Below are 19197 nucleotides of genomic sequence, written 5' to 3'. Positions count from 1 at the left end.
TGCCCGTAACTTCAGATCACCAGCTGTGGACATGGATGAAGGCCAGCAGTCCCTGCATGCACACCTAAAAAAACTGGGGTTAATCAAGGATGAGTCAGGAATTGCGCTGTGCTTAATCTGTGCATTTGTGAAATGCTTCCTGCAATGGTAACAGAGCACCTTTGATCCCTGGCTCGCTTCTTCCACTTTCCCAGAAAGGCCATCAAGTTTCTGCAAACTGTTTTGGAGAAGTGAGCATCCTCTGAAAGGAACTACAGTTTACACAGAGCAGCGTAGAGCCTGCAGAGGGCTGGTGATGGCAACGGCAGGGAGTCGTTAAACAGAATCCAATGTTGATGAGGAAATTACACTTGTTTCATTAGTGATCGGGGAAGGCGATAGCTCAGTTCCTCTTGGTCACAGTTGAGCTCAAAAGCTCATTATCCTGCTGCATGCATGCTTTCACTCCTCGTCAATAAACACTGTTTCCAGTGGCTGCCCTCCCTCCTCCCCAGCTCTCCATAGCTGGGGCTCTTTCTCCTCTACTTAACCCGTGCTTTAGGAACGCTATAAACAGTTTAGGGTGACAAACTCAGAGGAGGGTGAGAGAGAAACCTTGAAACATCAGAACTTCTTCTCTCAACGCAGAGAAGTGATCTCCATTTGAGGCATTTAAGAGCAGTAATTCTCATCTGGGTTGTCTTTTCCTTCTTCAGGGGCCAAATTCATCCTAGTATACCCCACAGATAAGTAGCTTCAATAGGCGTAAACCTGGACTGTGCACCACTTTCTGCCTTTCTACCCTAATCCCACAGATCTTGGCCACCATAGTAGGCTTCACCTACTCCTTCCCCACTAGTTGTCGGGATTTTCGGTACAGGATGTTTCTGGGTATAGAAACACGCTGAGTTATTATCATTAAATCAATGTTGAGCAAGGTCCATCGCACAGTAAGAGTTTTTATGCTGAAACTAAAAAGTACTGTGACTAAAAGAGCTTTGGACGGTGATTGTTTTGATACATACACATTTCCGTACTGACTACTTTGGTTATTATTCTGAGTGTCTTAAAAGGACCCAGCTGGACAGATCCTCCCGAGCTTAAATCAGTGCAAATCCACTGACTTGAACAGACTTCACTTCCACCATCTGAGAACCTATTTTGGGTTTTAACTCTCCTGTGAGGGAAGATTTGCAGAGATTACAGTATAATTAATTGACATTTCTTCGGTAATTGTATCACAGGCATCCAGCGCATCTTGCACTGCCTTCTTTTCCTGTTCCACAGCATCTAGTAGGAACCCCACGTGCACTTCTATGCTCTCCACCCCCTCCTCAGAGCAGACCAGAAGCTAAGTCATGCTGTTCACTCACTGCCTTTTGAGTGCATAACACCTTTCAGATGGGACCCAATGCTCCCAGCCTGTTAGTACTGGATTACACCGAGGTTATGATCAGATGATGGCATGTTTTCACTTAACAAAATCATGCTTGTTTGGTTGTTTGTTTTAAGTTTGGGGAGATTTACTTATTTTGAATGCAACACCATACCTCCTCAGTCCCTGAATATAATTCCCTCAGGCCTGCACAGACATCTATAAAACAAGACCCAGCTCCTTCTGCACAATAAAACTGAATATTTAAGAAGACTCTACCACATTCAAATTTTGGTTCAGAGTCTTATTAGATTACAAAGTTCCCAAGTATTTTGTTTTGGGCCAATATTGTCAAATGTCGAGAATGATCCATAGCCCAGTTTGTCTTCTAGATTCAAGATAGCACCTGAGAAAATTCTCTTCTGGAACTGGAATACAACAATTTTTCTCTGTAACTCACTGACTGATCATAAATGTGGTCTCATAAATGAAGAGGCCAATCTCACAATTGTTGATTGTATGGATAAGCACATTGCACATTCAGTGCACAAACACTACAGCATCCTGAAGGGCACAGTACCAGGTGGGCAAGGGAGCTACATACCCTAGTTTTGCTGATGGCATATGGACTCAACACAAACACGGGCTTGATGGAACAGCACGCATAAATCTTCATCGTTAACTGCATTTCATGACTTCTTTGATTTCTTTCAGGGAGCGAGTTCTCAGGGAACCCCTACAGCCACCCTCAGTATACAACCTACAATGAGGCCTGGCGATTCAGCAACCCTGCATTACTAAGTGAGTACCTCTTTCCCACCGCACACCCCCAGCTTCGCGCTCCTTCTGTTTGTCTCTTTGTTTTCTTCTCTTTGTTTGTTTGTTTCTGAAGAGGGCTTTCAGGTATCTGGCCAGATGAAGGGCTGTCTTCCTCACTCTCCAGTCCAGTATCTAGATGGGTATATATAGCACTCATGTATTTTGTGACTGTCCTGAAGCCAATTCCTCTTTCAAGAGATGGTTCAGAATTCCAGCTCGCTTCTGTCTTCTCCATGGGCTGCATCCACAGTTTATTCCAAAACAAACCAGAAGCTAGCTTCAAGTTCTGCTACTCTCACCGTCTGCAATCAGCATCCATTCAAGATCTGTTCAAAAACCCACATGAGGTTTTACTCCTCTCCCAAGCTAACTCCAGAGTCAGTTCCTGGGCACCTGGAAATCCAATGGAAGTTCTTCTTATAGGACCAGTTGGAGCAATGTTGGGAATGGGAGACAACTTGCAGCAATGTGTTTGCAATTGCCAGTAGAGTTTCCTTGTAGGAATATATCCATCTCCGGTGACTAATACACCCAGAAAAAAGTCAGTCTTTTTTTCTGAGGGGAAAAAACTTCCATAAGACTCCATCTTCTAACACAACACCTCTTTGCAAGAGAACAGGAAGATATTTATTATAAGTAAAATAAATCAGCTGTGATTATTAACTACATATTTACTGAGGTTTAACAACTAGGTAATAGATGCACATTTTATTCCAGTGTTGTTAAACCTCAGTAAATGTGATCTTAATAATCAATCACTATTTAACACACATTCAATAACCATCTAGAGAGCTTTCATTCCAAATGTGACCAAAATCCCAAGCAATGAATGATGCAATTCTGTTTCCTTCTTCCCTTCCTGTTTTAAGAGCAACCCACTGTACTTGATCAGATATGCTTAGAACACGCAGCCCTGGCAACTCCCTGGTGGCCTCGATCGGGTGTGGGCAATTTCTGTGATCAGGTGTGGGATATTTCCACTCAGTGCTCACATGCTTCCCTCTCAGCTCCTCACTGGTGGTCTGAAGGAGCAAGAGGACCTCCCCACAGAGGGGCTTCAGACCCAGAGGCCACTGTAACCTCTCTTCTCTGAGACGTGGCCCTTGGCTGGCCTGCACCGACTGCCTCCCACTAACCTCAGCAACAGCTGAGTCCCCAGGTTCCTTCTTTTGCTTCCCTTCCTTTTCTTTGTTTCCTTTTCTTTTTCCTTTCTTCTTCTTTTTTTTTTTTTTTTTTTTTTTTTTTTAGTTCTCCTTCGTTTCTTTTTCTTCCTTTGATTGTTTTTATTTATTTTTTTTTTCACTGTTTGTCCTTTCAACCAGTCCATTCTTCTCCTGTGTTAACTTTCAGGTTCCCCTTATTATTATAGTGCCACATCCCGGGGCTCCGCACCTCCCACTGCTGCCGCTGCCTATGACCGCCACTAGTTACCATGGAAACCACATGAAACTGCAGGGCGACAGCTTAGGCCTCCACATTGTACCTGTCTGACCCACCCCGCCGCCCCTGGGAAGGCGAAGAGGACCTCTCCGTGCCTCCCGCAGCCCGCGCCCTCCCTCTCCGCCGCCGCGCCGAGCGCCCCAACACCTGACTGAGCACCCCGTCCTCCCCTGCGTCCCCCCATGCCCCGCCACGCCGGCTGGAGACACGGGCCCCGCCGCCTCCCGAAGGAGCCCCCGGCGAGGCCGGGCCACGTGTGCTCCTCTCCGGCGCTCCCAAGACTCGAGACTCGAGGGGAAGCGGGCAGCACTGCAGCTGGCAACCATCACCTCGCGGGACCCCCACCTCCCGGGAGCAGTAAGGGCAGGGGGAAGCAGGGGACACAGCCGCTGACTAAACACTGTTCCCCAAAGATACGCTCTTCTGTGGTGGACTCTTCGAAACGCATAACCTGTGATGACCGCCCCGCTCCCCAGGATGGAGGGAACGGCCTGGCTAGAGCAGAGATGGCAGCGCAGAGACCTGGCCCGTCTGGCAGCCGAGGAAAGGACCAAGTGACTTATCTGTCCCCCGCGAGGGGTTCTCTGTGCACTTCATCCCCACTCTTCAGCATGGCTTCGCTGCCGCCGGCCACAGCCCACGCGGTGACTTTGCAGGCCAGGCTGGGGGCGAGCCTCCCACATACGCCCACGATTTCTGTGACACACAATCAGCTCAGACAGGAGGATGGAGCAACATTTACAAACCGACCGACGAAATGAAGAAATATATAAATAGATATATAAATATAACTGTGTTTTTATGCTTTGTCATGAAGGTCTGTAAAAAGGAAAAAAAAAAAAAAAAGAACAAATCCCCAATTTTCTAAAAAACCCAAGCAAACAAAACCAAGGGAAAAAAAAAAAAAAGAAAAAAAAAAACACAAAATAATAATTAAAAAACCCTACAAAAATAAAACTCCAAGTCCCATCCCTCCCCACCACCTGAATGGCAGACCAGTTCCTCTGACGCTTGATGCTCCTCTTTCACTCTCGGGTTTTGTTTCCTTTCTGTTTTGCACTACAATGGGATGGTGGTATTGGAGAGGATTGGATGCCAGCTCCACCCCCCGTCGCCTCCTCCTCCTCCCCCTTCCCCAAATCCTGTCTCTGGGGAGCAGTGTGGACAAGTCACATCTGACAAAGTTACCAAACACATCAGTCGACAAAAAAAGCACTCTGAGTCAACAAACGTTTTCCATGTCACTGGTTGGCAAACAAAGAAAACAAGCCCAGCTGCGCTCTATCTGCGCTTTGTGGTGGAAAGGAAAGTGTGGGTCTTCACGTGGGCCCATCTGATTGCCCTCTGGACAGCTGAGACTGAGATGGACAAATTCAGGATTGGCTGGGATTATTGCTTGGTTCCCTAGCCCTTAGGCTCCTCTCCTTTTACCTTAATCCCTGTATCCATGACTATTTCAGCTCACCCACATCCCGATTTACGCAGTTTTACACCTGCCCAACACCCATTCTCCAGATCCCTATAGCCTGGTGACGACAGCCTCGTTATCTGTGCCCACCACCTAATTTCCTATCTGCCTTGCTATAAGGGCCCTCGTCAATTTCCAGTCCACATGCTCACACACCTGATAATTTATAGGCCTCCATCCAAGTCCATATGCCCACACCCTTCCAGCCAGTCCCAACATGCAGCCTCATCTTTTCATATTCAGCCCCATATTGTGCACCCTAATATTTACCCCTTATCCCAAATGCTCACCCGATGATTCTCTAGGGATTCTCTGCTCGTTTTGGTTCCCAAGTGACTGGCAAACACTGTTCTGCGAAAGGCTAACTGTCAATAGAAATGCTTATTACTCCTGTATTGTCAGCAAACTCATAAACTGTTCCTTGCACTGACACTTCCTAAAAAACACTCAAAGAAAACATGAAGGCAGCTATAGCCTGTCCCCAGGGCATCAAGTCTGCCAAAGCAGATCCTTGTTGTTTTAGAGAGGTTTCAGATAAAACTAGTGGGCTACTGTCCATGGACAAAGACAGGATTGAGAATCAAACCCCCGAAGGGCATGAAAGTGAACAGTGGTGCAGTCTGTACAGCCAACATTATGTATAAAATCCATAAAATCCATAAAATCCCAGCCGCTGAGGAGATGTGGTTGTGGACTCGGTATTCTGTCTCCAAGTTTAACTTGTATGTATGAAATCCATCATCAGTAAACAGCTGTGTTGATCCCAAAGGCCCCTTTCACCTAACACGTTTAGCCCTTGCATGGCTCTAGCTGATTATAGGTCTGTGTCTTCTTTAATGGGATGCCCAAATTAAAAGGGTATTGGGGGTGGGGGGATGTTTACATAGAAGATATAGAGCTAAAATCTGTTCCTGTACAGAATAAAGTCAAAGAGGTTACTCCTGATCTATTTAAAGTGTTATTTTGCACGTCTTACCTCTGAGTAACCTGCTGCTAATTGCAGAGTTGTTTCACTGTCACTGAGACCAGAATTTGGCCCATTATCTCATTTTATTCTACATGAGAAGCAAATTCTGAATAATGTCTAAAAATTTACCTTTACCACTCCTTCTGTTTTCCTCCATTGACACCAGACAGATGCTGGACCCTGTTAGCAAAGTCTCCCTGTTAGTCTCTCAGTACAGCCTTTGCTCTACTTGCGCACCACCCAGTCTCACTCAGGGCCAGAGGCAGTAAATCCTAGTACTCGCAACTACAACCTCCTGAAGAGGCTCATGAAAAGGAGATTGTGACACGTCACGCTTGGCAACCTGCAGCCCAGGGGCCACCTCAAGAGAAGCTAGCAGCCCAGAAACGCTCATTTTCATAAAGGTGTTTCACTAAACTTGAGACACGAGATAGGATACAAAAGCTGGATTTGGTTGGCTCACTCATGGCTGGCTTGATTTGACCCTCGGAGGGACAAATCCATTGTTGGTGTAACTCCACCGATAAAAGGGGACTTCCACCAGGCATTGGGTTGGTCTGGAAAGACCGTAAGTACAACAAGTAGTTTGATCAGGAAAATTAAAAGGAAAGCAGAATTATGCAAAGGACTGGGCAGTCTAATCCTCTTCCACCACCATCTGTAGACCCCCACGCGAATGTACTGAATTACATTTGCCAAAGAGTTTCTTGTGTTGGTTGTTTTGATTTACAGTCGGTGGATGCATTGTAAAGCAGTATTATAGCTAAAGTCTAGTAGCTGACACAGGGATTTATGTGGTGATATTATGCAGAAGAAAACCATCAATATTCATATAGATTCCATTAGACTGGACTATGCAGGAAACGCAAAAATTCTACCAATTATTTAATATTATGTTATTTGCAAAAACAATTGCTGCTTTGTAGGAAGATAATGTGTGTAATGTGAAGGCAATTCCTCTTGTATATAAGTTCATCTCCATCTTCATCATGGTAGTTATTAAAACAGCCTCGTCTCATCCTGTAGATAAGGAACACGCTGTCTGTACTGTGCAAGTCTTGTGCTCACTGAAAACAAAACAATGTGTTCAATAAAGCACAGCACAAATCCAGAACCTGAGGGAACAGCCAAACCTTGGAAGGACCCCTTCCCCAACCGGCCAACAGTTGCTTCATTATAAATGGATTTTTTTCATTGTTCTTTAAAAAGTTTTACAGGAAAAAAAAAATGAGAAGAAAAAGAATTGGAGGGAAAAAATTGCTATGCAAAATCCAGTGAAGTCTATGACTCACATTTCTCTCCCTCATTCTGCTGTCTCTTCCCTTTCTTCCATCTCTTTCTCATACCTTCTTTCCAATCCACTTCTATCCTTCTCTTTTATTCTTCTTCATTCCCAGTGCACTTTTCTATCCAGAGAGGGAGCAGTATTACCAGTATGAGAGCAGGTATCTGCAAGCTCAAACTCCCCAATTCTCCACCTGGCTCTAGAGAACCTTTGTCAAGTCCAATTTCTCCCCTATGCCTCGATTCCAATCTTCTGTAAAATGGGGATAACAACAGTTCCTAGTCCACAGGGGTATTGCGCAGTTGAATTAATTAGCACCGGCTCAGTGCTTTGAGATCCTGGAAAGAAAACTGTATCGAAGTGTTAAGTATTATTCTGAATAATAATGAACATTTCCATTACATTTCTCTCCTTTCATTTTTCTCACAAATAATTCTTCATTTCTTTATTCTTCTTCCTTATCTTTCCTTGCACTTCTTTCTTTTCTTCCCATTCTTTGCTCTTCTGCTATGTTTGCTTTATCTAATGGACCAATCAGAAATGTTGTGTGACTACATTTTCTCCTGTCACAGTTTGTTTTTGTTTTTTTTTTTTTGAAGGGGAGGAATCTCATGAGTTCTCAAATGCCACACTTTGCTGGGAGGAACAGGGACCACAGCATTTAAAACTGGGCAGCACTTCTGAGTCCCATTCCCTGAAGCTCCCATGTCCTTTGGGCCCAACGGGACTTGGGACAAGAAGCGGGGAGGGCTGCACAGGGCAGATCCATTAAAGCAGATACTTTTTTGAGTGGGGCAGTGGGTAAGTGGCAACCAGCCCTGCCGCATGGGAATAGGCCCCATCTGCATGCTTTCTGACCTGTCCGTAGTGACAAGTCACATTCAGAACAAGGCATCAGAAGTAATCACAACGTGAATGTGAGGAGTTCAAACAACAAAAGGAAAACAGAAAACCCTGTGCCTATTTCTCCTCTTGAGTATAATAGTATATATGCACATAAACATTTTCCTAAAGGAAATTCTGGTTTGCAGAACTGTTGGAAAAAATAACCCTTTCTTCCTAAAGAAAAGCAGTCTTCTGGGAAAATAAGTGAGAATGATAGCTGCCCCCTGGGGTCTGAGCACAAGGCCTTCTAGGGGACCCCACAAATACCACAGTGTGCTCCTTGGCTGGGTCCAGAACGGTGGCAAACTTGCAAAGCAGGAAGGAGGGACCAAACAACACCAATTACTGAACTGAAAGCAAATCCAGCCGTAAGCAGCTCTGTTGATGCTCTCTAGGTTGAGCTAGACATGAGCCCAGGGAGGGGAGGGGGCCATTGCCAGGTGCAGGGTCATTTCCATTCTAGGCTGCTGCAGCCACTCTTGGCTTTTCCTCATCGCTTCAGTTCTGTTTGACTCTTTTCTTTTCTCTTTTTGTGCACATGAGAAATAAAAACAATTTTTTTTCATACGTCATTTTTGTGGCTTCTGGCTTGTTTCTCTTTCCCTCTCTCCCTCCCTCAGCACTTCTCTCTCACCAGCAGGTTCCCCCTGAGGTCTCCTGGATGTTGCACTTGTTGCATCTAGCATCCTTTGGGCACCATGCAAACAACACTACAATTGCTAGCAACCACCACACCATGCAATGGAAACCACTGCACATGCTTGCAACCCCTTACAGCACAGCACAGCCTCTGAGTCCCCCACCCAGCACTCTGCCCCTGTTTACTGCCAGCAGGACTCTCTCTCCTGTTGATCTCACTCAGCTGACTCCCAATGACCCATAACACAGCTGCTGTCCCCAGGTAGCTCAGAAAATCAGAGTGCTGCTGGCTAGCCACCACATTACGACATGGGGCAACCCAGAGTCCTCTTACACTCTGCACATCTTTCCTCATAACCCACCTGGGAATGAGCAACGTCTGCTCCACGTGCCTCTGAAAGGGCTTTTGTCCTCCAGGATCAGCCCTGGTTCTCCAAAAGAGTATCATACCTTTCAGGTCTTGCCCCCACCCCTCTGCTGCCCCATCTGTACCTTCATTAGCGGAATCCTGCCAGCCTGATGTTTTGTTACAGCCTGCTCTCTCTGAATCTCTGTCTTGGTCAACAGCAGGGCAAAGCCAAATGCAAAGTTATTAATAACCCGTTCTCCAAACAATTCATCGTTCGCCTAACAAAGAGCTAGACATTATATTAAGGTATGCTGTAAACACACCAAGTACTGAGGTATTCGCTCAATTTTTCCTCAGTCAAGCATTAATTCTCTAGGAAGTCGAACACAGTTTAAGGTCACAGAGGCGGAGTAAAAATGTAGCAAGGAGTCAGACTAGGCTAAATCAATTTTGCTTCTCCAATTTTGAGTCATTTAATATTATTTTCACAACAGCCCATGAAAAGTCCGTTGGCCAGATTTTCTGCTGGTGTGTGTGTATTTCAAGGAAAGTCTGTGCAGAAATGCTGTCAGGAAATCAAATGCTCGCATGAAGCTTTCTCTCGTCAGACAGTTAAAATGTTTTCTTTTGTTTTGGTTTATATTTTCCCTTGCAATATTAATAGAATAGGCTGAAAATCCTCCAACATGGCATTTTCCATAAGTGAAAGTCAATTTGTTGAAATCCAAACAGTCCGTAAAAGCAATTCAATTTCCACAACACTGCAGTAAAGCTGCCTGGCAGCTCTCGAGAAGCCAGGGAGCCTGCCTTGCAGAGCTCGCCACTGGGCAGACAGGCCCGGAGCATGCTCCAAATCAGAACAAAAGCAGATTTCCAAATTCTGAAATCTTCCACTTGCCAGAATTACCCTTATCAACTGAAGTTTAGGTGAGAACAGTCAAACGGGGATCTGCCATGAGATCCGGAGGTTAAACTGGCTGGAGTCAAAGGAAATCACTGTGCTCACTGGTGGGGCTGAAAGGCAAAGACCCAATACACGACACACCAGAACAAAGCAAAAAGGCTTTTCAAAATTCATCCTGGTAAAATAACACTAGGAGAAAGATTGAGAAGTCAGCATGATCATCTCATTTGAAATCCCTGTTAATACAACCCAGAAAACTGCACCCTGAGGTTCCTGTATAAGGCTCCTTAACTGAGAGTTGAAGTACAGCAAAACTTTTGTAACTTCCAAGAATTTATGGATCTTGCAAAAAGAAACAATTGCATGAAAGAATAATTTCTACCATTAAGCTAGTATTATGTACTTTTAATAATGTCTCATGAGCAATGGGCGATCTTAGTGTGAAAATGTTGTATGGTAAAACCAAAAAGAACACCACAATCTATCTACAAATGAGGAAAATGATACTGTAAGAGATCACACAACTCTACAAAAAGAAATCCTATTCATCAATTACTCTGACAGGAAAAATAAAGAAAAGTTTCAACATTCTGAGATGACGACAACCTTGTTTAAAAATAAATGAATTCTTTAATGAGGTGTAGGCAAGGCAACAGTTGGAACAGCTGAGCAGTCACAGTGCCAGACAACCTATCTAGATAACACATCCCAAGGCATTAAGCGAGCTAGGGATGGATTTATTGGACCACACACAACCAGGTCTGAAAAGCTGTAAGGACCTGGGGATATGGTAAAGGAAAGAATGGCAAACATGTCACCACTGTTTTAAGGGAAAAAATGATCCTGAAAATTGCCATCTAGCAAATCTACACACTGATACCTGTATCCAAAGTAAAATACTTTAAAATATTAAGGGAAGATCAGGTCACAGAACAAGTACCCATTAGTGAAGATATGCATAGAAACAGTCTGTTACCTCTTCCCTGTTTTAGAAAAAATAAAGATGGAAACATTCTCAGGACAGTTAACTTAGGAGATTCAGGAGCTGTCTGCAAAGGAAGCTTGTTAGAGCACATACTGCCAGCCCCTAGTGCTTGGAAATCATGAACCGGGTACACACAAAATCACAAGAATGACTGGAAATCATGTGATTTGCACAGCACACCAGATATTATTTAGTATATATGTATGCGCACGTATATACTATTAAAAAAAAAAACAAACAAACAAACAAAAAAACAAAAAACCTTCTGACTTCTGATTTTAGCACACTCAAGACCTTACGGTTACATCACTAATTGTACCTCTTCCACTGCAAGAGCCAGAAATTTCCTTATTTTAGTAAAAAGTGAGCATCTCACCTCATCACAAGGACCCTGCGGTTTAGTGCTTTAGGAAGCAGCTCAAATGTCACACAAGCTGGTGATGGCCCTGCAGCTCTCGACAAGGCTGACAGGAGCTGGTTTGATACTGGAGCTTGCTAGCAAAGACTTTTTTCTTTTTTCCTGCCTTCTGCTGTGTACTGTTCTAGAGGAAGCTGCCTATCCAAAGCACGTTTGATCATTGTGAGTCCAATACTCTCCCTACAAGGTGCAAATTCATGCCACACCAGCTGCTCGGGGAGGACCTTTTGCCACTGTTCCTTAGCAGGAGAAAGCCCATTGCCAGCCCTGGCCATGTCTTGCAGTTCCTGCCTCCTTGACACCTTTTCCATCCCTCCCTTCAAACATTGCCTTTTTTCCTCCAGGAAAACCTGGATTCTCTATAATCCCCTTCTCCTTCTCTGCCTCCAACCCCTTCAGGCAGGAGCCCCCCCAGTCTCCTTGGCATACCCACTGCTCAGGTACCACCAGCTACTCCACGTACACCTCTCCTGCATAAATTCATGGGACCTTCTAAATCCTTCTGGTCTTAGCCACATTATTTTCTGTTGCTCTCTGCAGTCCCCCTTACTGCTCTGACAGCAGCCAGGTTTCGGTGCAGAGCCAACAGCCCTCTTCACCACAGGCAGCCTAATTTTCCATTCCTGCAGCTTATAAGCAAATGCTGAGCAACTTACACTGAAACCACCCGTGACTTCAGTCCTGGTGAGAAAGCCCTTAATGGACTGTCTTAACCCAGGGCAAGACATGGCCATGGTTTCGCCAAGAGCCACATGCCAGTCTTTGCTGAAGGATAAGCCCTCAGTCAAGAAAAATGTATCAAAAATGGCTTCACTTCTAAATTGTCTTTTTCCAAAACATATTCTTTACATCAGAACCACTCTGGTTTTACCTCTCTGCCTGTTCAGAAGGAAATGAATCATTCTGTTTTAAAGAGACACGCTGACAATGAAATATTACAAACATAATGACTTTCAGCCTGAGACCAATTTCAAACACACCATGTTGAACACTTACGAAAGGAAGACAAACAAAACCTGCACAGAAAACCCAAAGGGTATGAGGCTGAGTGTTGTGAAATTTCACACAGATCTAGCACTGCTGTGTACAGACGAAGGAAGCATTTTTCCTCCACGGAAGGCTCCACCAGACGGCAGCTTTACCTGCAGCCCTGCACGGGCACCTCCTCGCCCTGCCAGTAGCACGCAGTGACAGCACCCGGCTCATCCGGCGCCTTCCATGTAGGCACTTCCCAGTGTCATAAATGAAAGTCAAATCATCATTAGCAAGCAAATCAACAGAAAGCTCCTTCTTTTCAAGCCCCTTTCTCTAACATCAAGACCAGTACTTTTAGAATTGTTTTAAAAATCTCTACTTTATTTTTGAGGAAACTGCCTGTAACGTAGCTGAGAAAAGTGAGCTTATGGACCGAGATTCCCCATCCTGGCTGCTATTTTTCTACTGATTGGTTTTTGTTCTTACTGTTTGCTAATTGAAGAAGATTGAAAATCACTTCTCCAGATACGCTTCAAATCTCAGAGCATGACATAAAATACAGGAATCTGAATTTCTACCAAGCAATGCCTAGCTAACAGTTAGCTGTCTAACCCATCGGGAAAGTTTATATATCCTACCCCCTGCTAAAGCTGAGTAGAAATAGGATAATAGTTTGCCAGTGCTATCAGCTGAGACAACCTTTTATCTCAAGCAGAAACAGTCCACACTCAGAAGTCCCAGACTGACTGTGTACAGAATTATCATCCTTAAATGTCAGGGATTGCCTGTTTTAAATTGAAAAGTCCTACAGAAGAAAAAAAAAAAAAGTAGTAAAAGAATTCAGCTGAGGTTACAAAGCTGGGTATCTAAAAGTTTGGAAGTGCCAGAACACGGGAAGACCGGACACAACTCTGCAGGCAATGGGCCAGCGTGAACAGGACAGAAATTAAAATGAACTTGTCATACTTCTTGCTCTGTAACTCTGAAGAGTCTGTAAGTAACACAGGATAAGATAAGCACCAAAAGTTTGTGATACCACAAACAGAAACCCCTCATACACTCCCACCCTCTCTGTACTGCTCTCCCCTACCACCCACCTTTGTCCAGTGATTCATTTACATCACATAAGTGTAACACACTAGTAGGTTAAACCCGCTAATAAACCAGGATGTGAGCGTGTTATACCTACTTAGTATTCAGTTTGCTCTTTTATAAATGATCTGGTAGAGAATCAGGCCCTCCTCTCCCTCTCTAGCTGACTCTCATCTGATTCTAATTCAATTTCTCTGCCTATTGTTTATTTCACCGCTCCCCTGTGAAGTGTCAAATGCTGATGTTCCGTCAGCCTAGAACTGTCGTTTATATTTGTCATTCAGTCCTTGTTAAAAAATAAAACAGGACTGCGCCTGCCTTGGCGCGCTCTGCCTGGGAATTCCCTGTGGTAAAATTAGTCCATTTAGATGGAAAGTTTTGTGTCACTCCCCTGTCTAAATTGGCAGATCTGGCTCTTTTGCAAAAACCAATAAACTGTGAACCTTGATGCATCTGTCAGTCAAACTCATCTTTCGTGAGCAAAGCCAGATGACAACAAAAGCCGGGCAGGCTCCTCCGATTGGCTCTTCTCATTTAGGCATATCAGGAGGCACCTGTCACTCCTCCGGCTCCGCACCGCGCTCAGAGGGACTCCATTCATGGAGCACTGAGTCCTTCCTGGGGGCTGGGTTGGGGAAAGGAGGAAGGGGGAGCTCATCCGCTTTGGTTGCAATAAATTTGCAGCTTGGCTCTTTCCTCATGGCTCTGGTGAGAGGCAAGGAACTAGCATCACCTTTTGTTCTGGCCCTTTTTCCCCCCATGTATTAAATGAAAGCTTCATATTCTTCAACTCTGTAGGTCTTCTGGTGGTTAAAAGGATAAAGCAGGAGTGTTAAATGTGGCATGCTGCCTCTCTGGGGACTGAGCCACAACACCACAGAGGAGGAGGGACATATTCCAACCCCATTTCCAAAGCCACTGTGCGCACCCTGCCCATCCAGACATGCACTACAGAGGAGGTGCAGGAAGGGCATCGGTACCGCTCTGCTCGGTGAGGAGGGGACCACAGACTGGGCAGATGGACAGAACAAGGCCTTGCATGTCAAGGGAAGCATGTTTGTAAAGGCATGAGAGAGGAAGAAAAATGGCAGTAATTACCAATAGCTCACGCCAAAGCCCTCAGAAGAGCAGATCTCAGGAGCTGCTGATACCTGTGGGAGTGATCCCCAGAGAGGTCAGACTTCAGAGGACATCTCTACTTGCCCACTTTTCACTGGAAAATTCTGAACTCTGCTGTCTGCACCAAAGAAGGATGTCAACATTTTACTTATAATTTCTTCTGAATTCAAAAAGAGAATTTAGCCTAATTTTCTGAAGTGCAATCATTTGCGTATTGGCATCAGGTTGCCCCTGAACCATTCAATAAACTTGTTCTTCCCCAGAGCTGCTGTTTGGTGATGGATTTATGTTGTCTCTTAAGCCCCACCACAAATCTCATCACAAGCCTCATCTCATGCACCTATATCTTCTCATCCTGCTTGGTTTTGCTCAAACAGCCCTGCCATCACGTCACTTACATTACTTGAAGGTATCAGTGTAATTGTCTTGGCAGTGCAATAGCCAGCCAATTCCCTTAAAAACAGATTCTGGTACATTACTAAGTCTTACAGTTGCCCAAGTTTCATTCATTAAAGTTTTGTGCTTTTGTTTCAATTACAGCATATATGATAAGATAAAAATCCCAGCCTCTCTAAAACGGTTTTGAGTCCATGTGGTTCCACGAACCAGTTTCAATTACAGACTGAAAAATACGAGACAAAGAGCTAAAAAAACACAGCCAACAAGCTCCTAATGACATTTAAGCTCCTTGCATTATTCTTACAGGTGGACAAAAGCAATTCTTGCTTACTGAGTGTTTGAGACTTGCCAAACTGGGCATACGAAGTACTGATTTTCATGTGAGAGATGAATCTGGTAAAACATTGACCAGATTATGCTAGTTAGCATTCACATCCACGTTTGCTGGGCTAAGCGTATAAGGTCAGAATACAATCTGTACATCGTTGGTTAGGATCTTGAAAAGACTGCTGCAATACTGCTGATAGCCCACGGCTTCAGGGGTACTGAATGAGCACACAAAGTGGCACAGCCACAGGCTGCAGTCATGGAAAGAAACATTACAGGCCTTACGCATCGTGCTTATGAACCATCATATACAATCACCTAGACATACCAAGAAGAGTCCGTCTGTTGTGCACTTTATAAACTAAGACATCATTCCTGTCCTGACCAACCTACTTATAATTAGACAAAATAGCGAGGGGAAGCGACTCATTCAATGCTGCTCATCTGATCATTGACAGAAAGGGAACAACACATAAATCTCACCAGCCATCCCAGCACTATGGATCCTCCTCTATGCAGACATGCAGGAAAGCAAAGGGGGCCACCCGCAACTAGCCCTAGCAGAAGGGTGCTGGGAAGCAATCGTGTTCTTGGAAGTGCCCAGAGGTGGCTGCCAATACCCACCTCACTGATATGCTTTGAAAGGTCTGCCAGATTCTTGAGAAAGTAAGTGAAAGAAAAGATAATGATTATTCCAAACAGGTTTTCTGCTTGCTGCATCCTTTTCTGGCAGGAGAATACATACACAAAATGTAGAGAAAATCTAAGCAAATCCCTTTGAAACACTGTGACAAAATATAAGAGAAACTTTAGGCTGTTATATAGTGGAATTCTTGCTGACAGACAGCTCACAGAAGCATGCTGATAGCCCAAAGAAAGGTCATAGAGCTATTAATATAGGGAGAGGCTTGGCCAAGATTCCCAGAAGCAGCTCTCTAAAAATGTAATCTGTATTCAGTGATCTAAACAAATACCACAACTTTCCAAAATCACTGACAGCCTAGTACTTTCCCAGTTCATGAGCTATTTGTTCTTGTTGCAGATGCACTCAGGAGTGGAGTGAGATTTCCTTCCATGATTTATTCCCAGGTCAGCACTCTACTTGGAGGATTCATTGGCCAGTAATCATTAAGAAACCAGCCAGCGTTCCGAACTCTGTAATATTTTGTTATTCGGTTTCAACTTTGTCAGAATATGTCAAAGGCTCTGTTTCTACATTTGTGACCAAGGGATCCAAATACAAGCTAGACACATAAATATATACAGCTCAGTATCTTTACTAAAATACTTTAAGGAGTATTTGAGATTCTCAGCTACATATTAAAGAGTGAAAATTTCGATTTTTTTTTTTTTAACAAAGTGGTACAGATCCATGAAAATCTACCTATCATCTTTGTCTGTCTAATCAGAACCAAGCTTTGATTAACTTATTTTTAACTTACCATTCTTTGAAAATTATTTTCTCTAAGTTAATTTGGAAAATCTCCCCTGTTCTTCTACCAGCTAGGATACACGTTCACCATCCAACATCTTTTAAAAGTTTTACTATAAATCAGAAAGGGATTTTAATTATAGCCTCTACTCCAACTATTTCATTGTGCTCCTCTTTCTGTCTATATCGGGTGATCATTTCTATTACATTAAGGTTATTACTGCCTGTAGCAGCAGTTCTCTTACTGTTTTCTGTTTGTAGAGCAGGGAACACAGTGGACTCCTGGCCCACAACCTCAGATCTGACTTCCAAGAAAATCCTGCTCTGGGTCAAGATTCCACACAGTAAATTACCACCAAAAGGAGGGAAGAGAGGGTGGAAGCAAAACTAGAGGAAACTTGGAACAGCCTTTGATTATGGAAACCCGGCACAGTCTTTATCAATACCTCCAATATTGTCCTGTATGTCTTTCTATTTTTATCTTTGAGTATGGATTGCCTGTTTTAACCCATTATTGTTTGTTTATTAATGGATTTTACCTCTTCATGTGTATTTTGTTTGGCTGATACAGTGAAAGCAAGAAATCAATATCTTTATTTTCTCTGATATCTGTTTGCCTTCACAAAATCAGACTGGGAACAGATATCAACCGTTTCCTCAGAAGAGACAGAGACACCAGAACATTTGGGAATCATGGTGAACAAGTCACCTAAAATACAGCCCAGACTGAAGAGGTCAAAGAGAGAATAACATGGTCATTAGAAGGAGGGATGTAAACAGTCTGAAAACAAAAGCATTACTCATCACTGTTTTGTGAGCATGATCCATACCTCCTCCGTGGATAATTTTAAGTTTCTGGAATAACGATGGTGAGAAACAGCCCCTTCATGCTGCCCTCTGAGCTCCCAGAGTAGTAACCTACTACTCACAGTGGTCTCTGCTGGGAATTCCAGTGCACCCCCAGTATTTGATAGTGCACAATACTGATAGCAACCAACTTCTTTACATAAGCATCCATGGCTCTTAGTTCTAGCAAGTACATTTTACCTTTCTGTCCAAAGTCACCATCTTTTCTCAACTGTACAGCCAGATGGAGTTATTTACATTGAGGTTAAGTCCCTCAGACTCACTGGAGAGCTCCAGTTTAGCTCAGTTAATGCTACAGTGTTGGTATGACAAGTTTCTTGTGCCCTGCTAAACAGAGAGACCAACTCTGCAAACCTTACATTCCAGATTAATCACTATGTAATAATGCAAAACATTATTGTCATTCCATTATTTTCTCCATGAGGATACAAGAGTCAAGTTCTTTTGGGCTTTAGGCAGAAATCTTAGCTGAACAATTCACTTGAAGATTCTTCCACATTCAAAGCCCTTTCACATCTTCAGGAATTTTCTGTTCTGTTTTACCGTTACGCCACTTTCTTACCTTGAGCTGTGCGCCGTGTGGTCTGTTGCTGTGCTGCACAGGGCATTCTTTGACCTCTGCGTCCCCTGGTGTCAGGAAGACTCTTAATTGGAATTCATCAAAATGGTTCCTGAACATTCCCCTGAAGCCATGCCAGAGGCTTCCTTAGCAGAACCAGACCCTGCAGGTCACAAGAACACAAGAAAAAGAAGACACTTGATTAGATTACAAAGCAGAAAATTCAAAGCTGATTAAAATTTTTCCCCAACAGCTTTTATTTTGACCAACTGAATTTGTAACCACAGGAAGTCACCATGACTCCAGAAAAGACTGGACAGTCTTACAGATAGGAAAAATATCCAGAGTAATTAGCATTCAACAAGCACTCTGGACAGGTATTAACATTTCTGGGATTAAGCCAACTGTAGGCTGCTCAAGCTCCCAATAAACTGCAGATTCTTCCTACATCTTCCTATTGCACAGTTCCTCTGCCTTCCTCTTAAGAATCAGTTGAGACTACTACTAGGGATTGTAGACCAGAGAAACCATGAGCCTGCCCACTCTTACAAGCCCAATGTTCCTAATTCCATGGATTTAGCATTAGAGTGAGAAAACTGAGCCCATATCTGTGGCCTATAATTCTAATCGTAGCCATTGCTACCAGAGATCATATAGCGAATAATTTGTACGTGGTCTATCTTGCCATGTCTAACTACCTGTTGTGTACATAGTTCAATATGCACTCAGTTAGTTTGATATGCAACTTGCCTGTAGCTAACTTAGGTCCATTTTGTCTCTCTTATTTTATGCAGACTTCATTTTTAAATCATTGTCTTTCAACCACAAAAGTTTTCCATCTCCATTTCACCGTACAAAAGGATTTGTATTGTTTCAGGTTCTGCTTTCCCTTTTCAATATTTAAGGATAGTTTT

At 43.7% G+C, this 19197-nt stretch overlaps 1 protein-coding gene and 1 long non-coding RNA gene across 4 annotated transcripts in view; one reads left to right on the top strand and one right to left on the bottom strand.

Moving 5' to 3' along the window:
• PAX2 (paired box 2) overlaps positions 1 to 7162 on the top strand; it is an 84463-nt gene extending 77301 nt beyond the window's left edge. The window contains 2 exon segments of the mRNA XM_068689635.1: positions 2069 to 2155; positions 3524 to 7162. Coding sequence (XP_068545736.1) covers positions 2069 to 2155; positions 3524 to 3600 — 164 coding nt within the window. The 3' untranslated portion in view covers positions 3601 to 7162.
• The window catches only part of LOC137859963 (uncharacterized), a 177421-nt gene that overhangs the window by 68230 nt on the left and 89994 nt on the right, over positions 1 to 19197 (bottom strand). For all 3 annotated transcript variants that reach the window (XR_011098688.1, XR_011098687.1, XR_011098686.1), the window contains one exon: positions 18287 to 18446. This is a non-coding gene — a long non-coding RNA (uncharacterized lncRNA). The remainder of the gene's footprint in view (positions 1 to 18286; positions 18447 to 19197) is intronic.

The sequence above is a fragment of the Anas acuta genome, chromosome 7 (assembly GCF_963932015.1).
Source record: "Anas acuta chromosome 7, bAnaAcu1.1, whole genome shotgun sequence".
In the NCBI taxonomy this organism is placed as follows: domain Eukaryota; kingdom Metazoa; phylum Chordata; class Aves; order Anseriformes; family Anatidae; genus Anas; species Anas acuta.
This window is presented reverse-complemented; position numbering and strand designations above follow the sequence as displayed.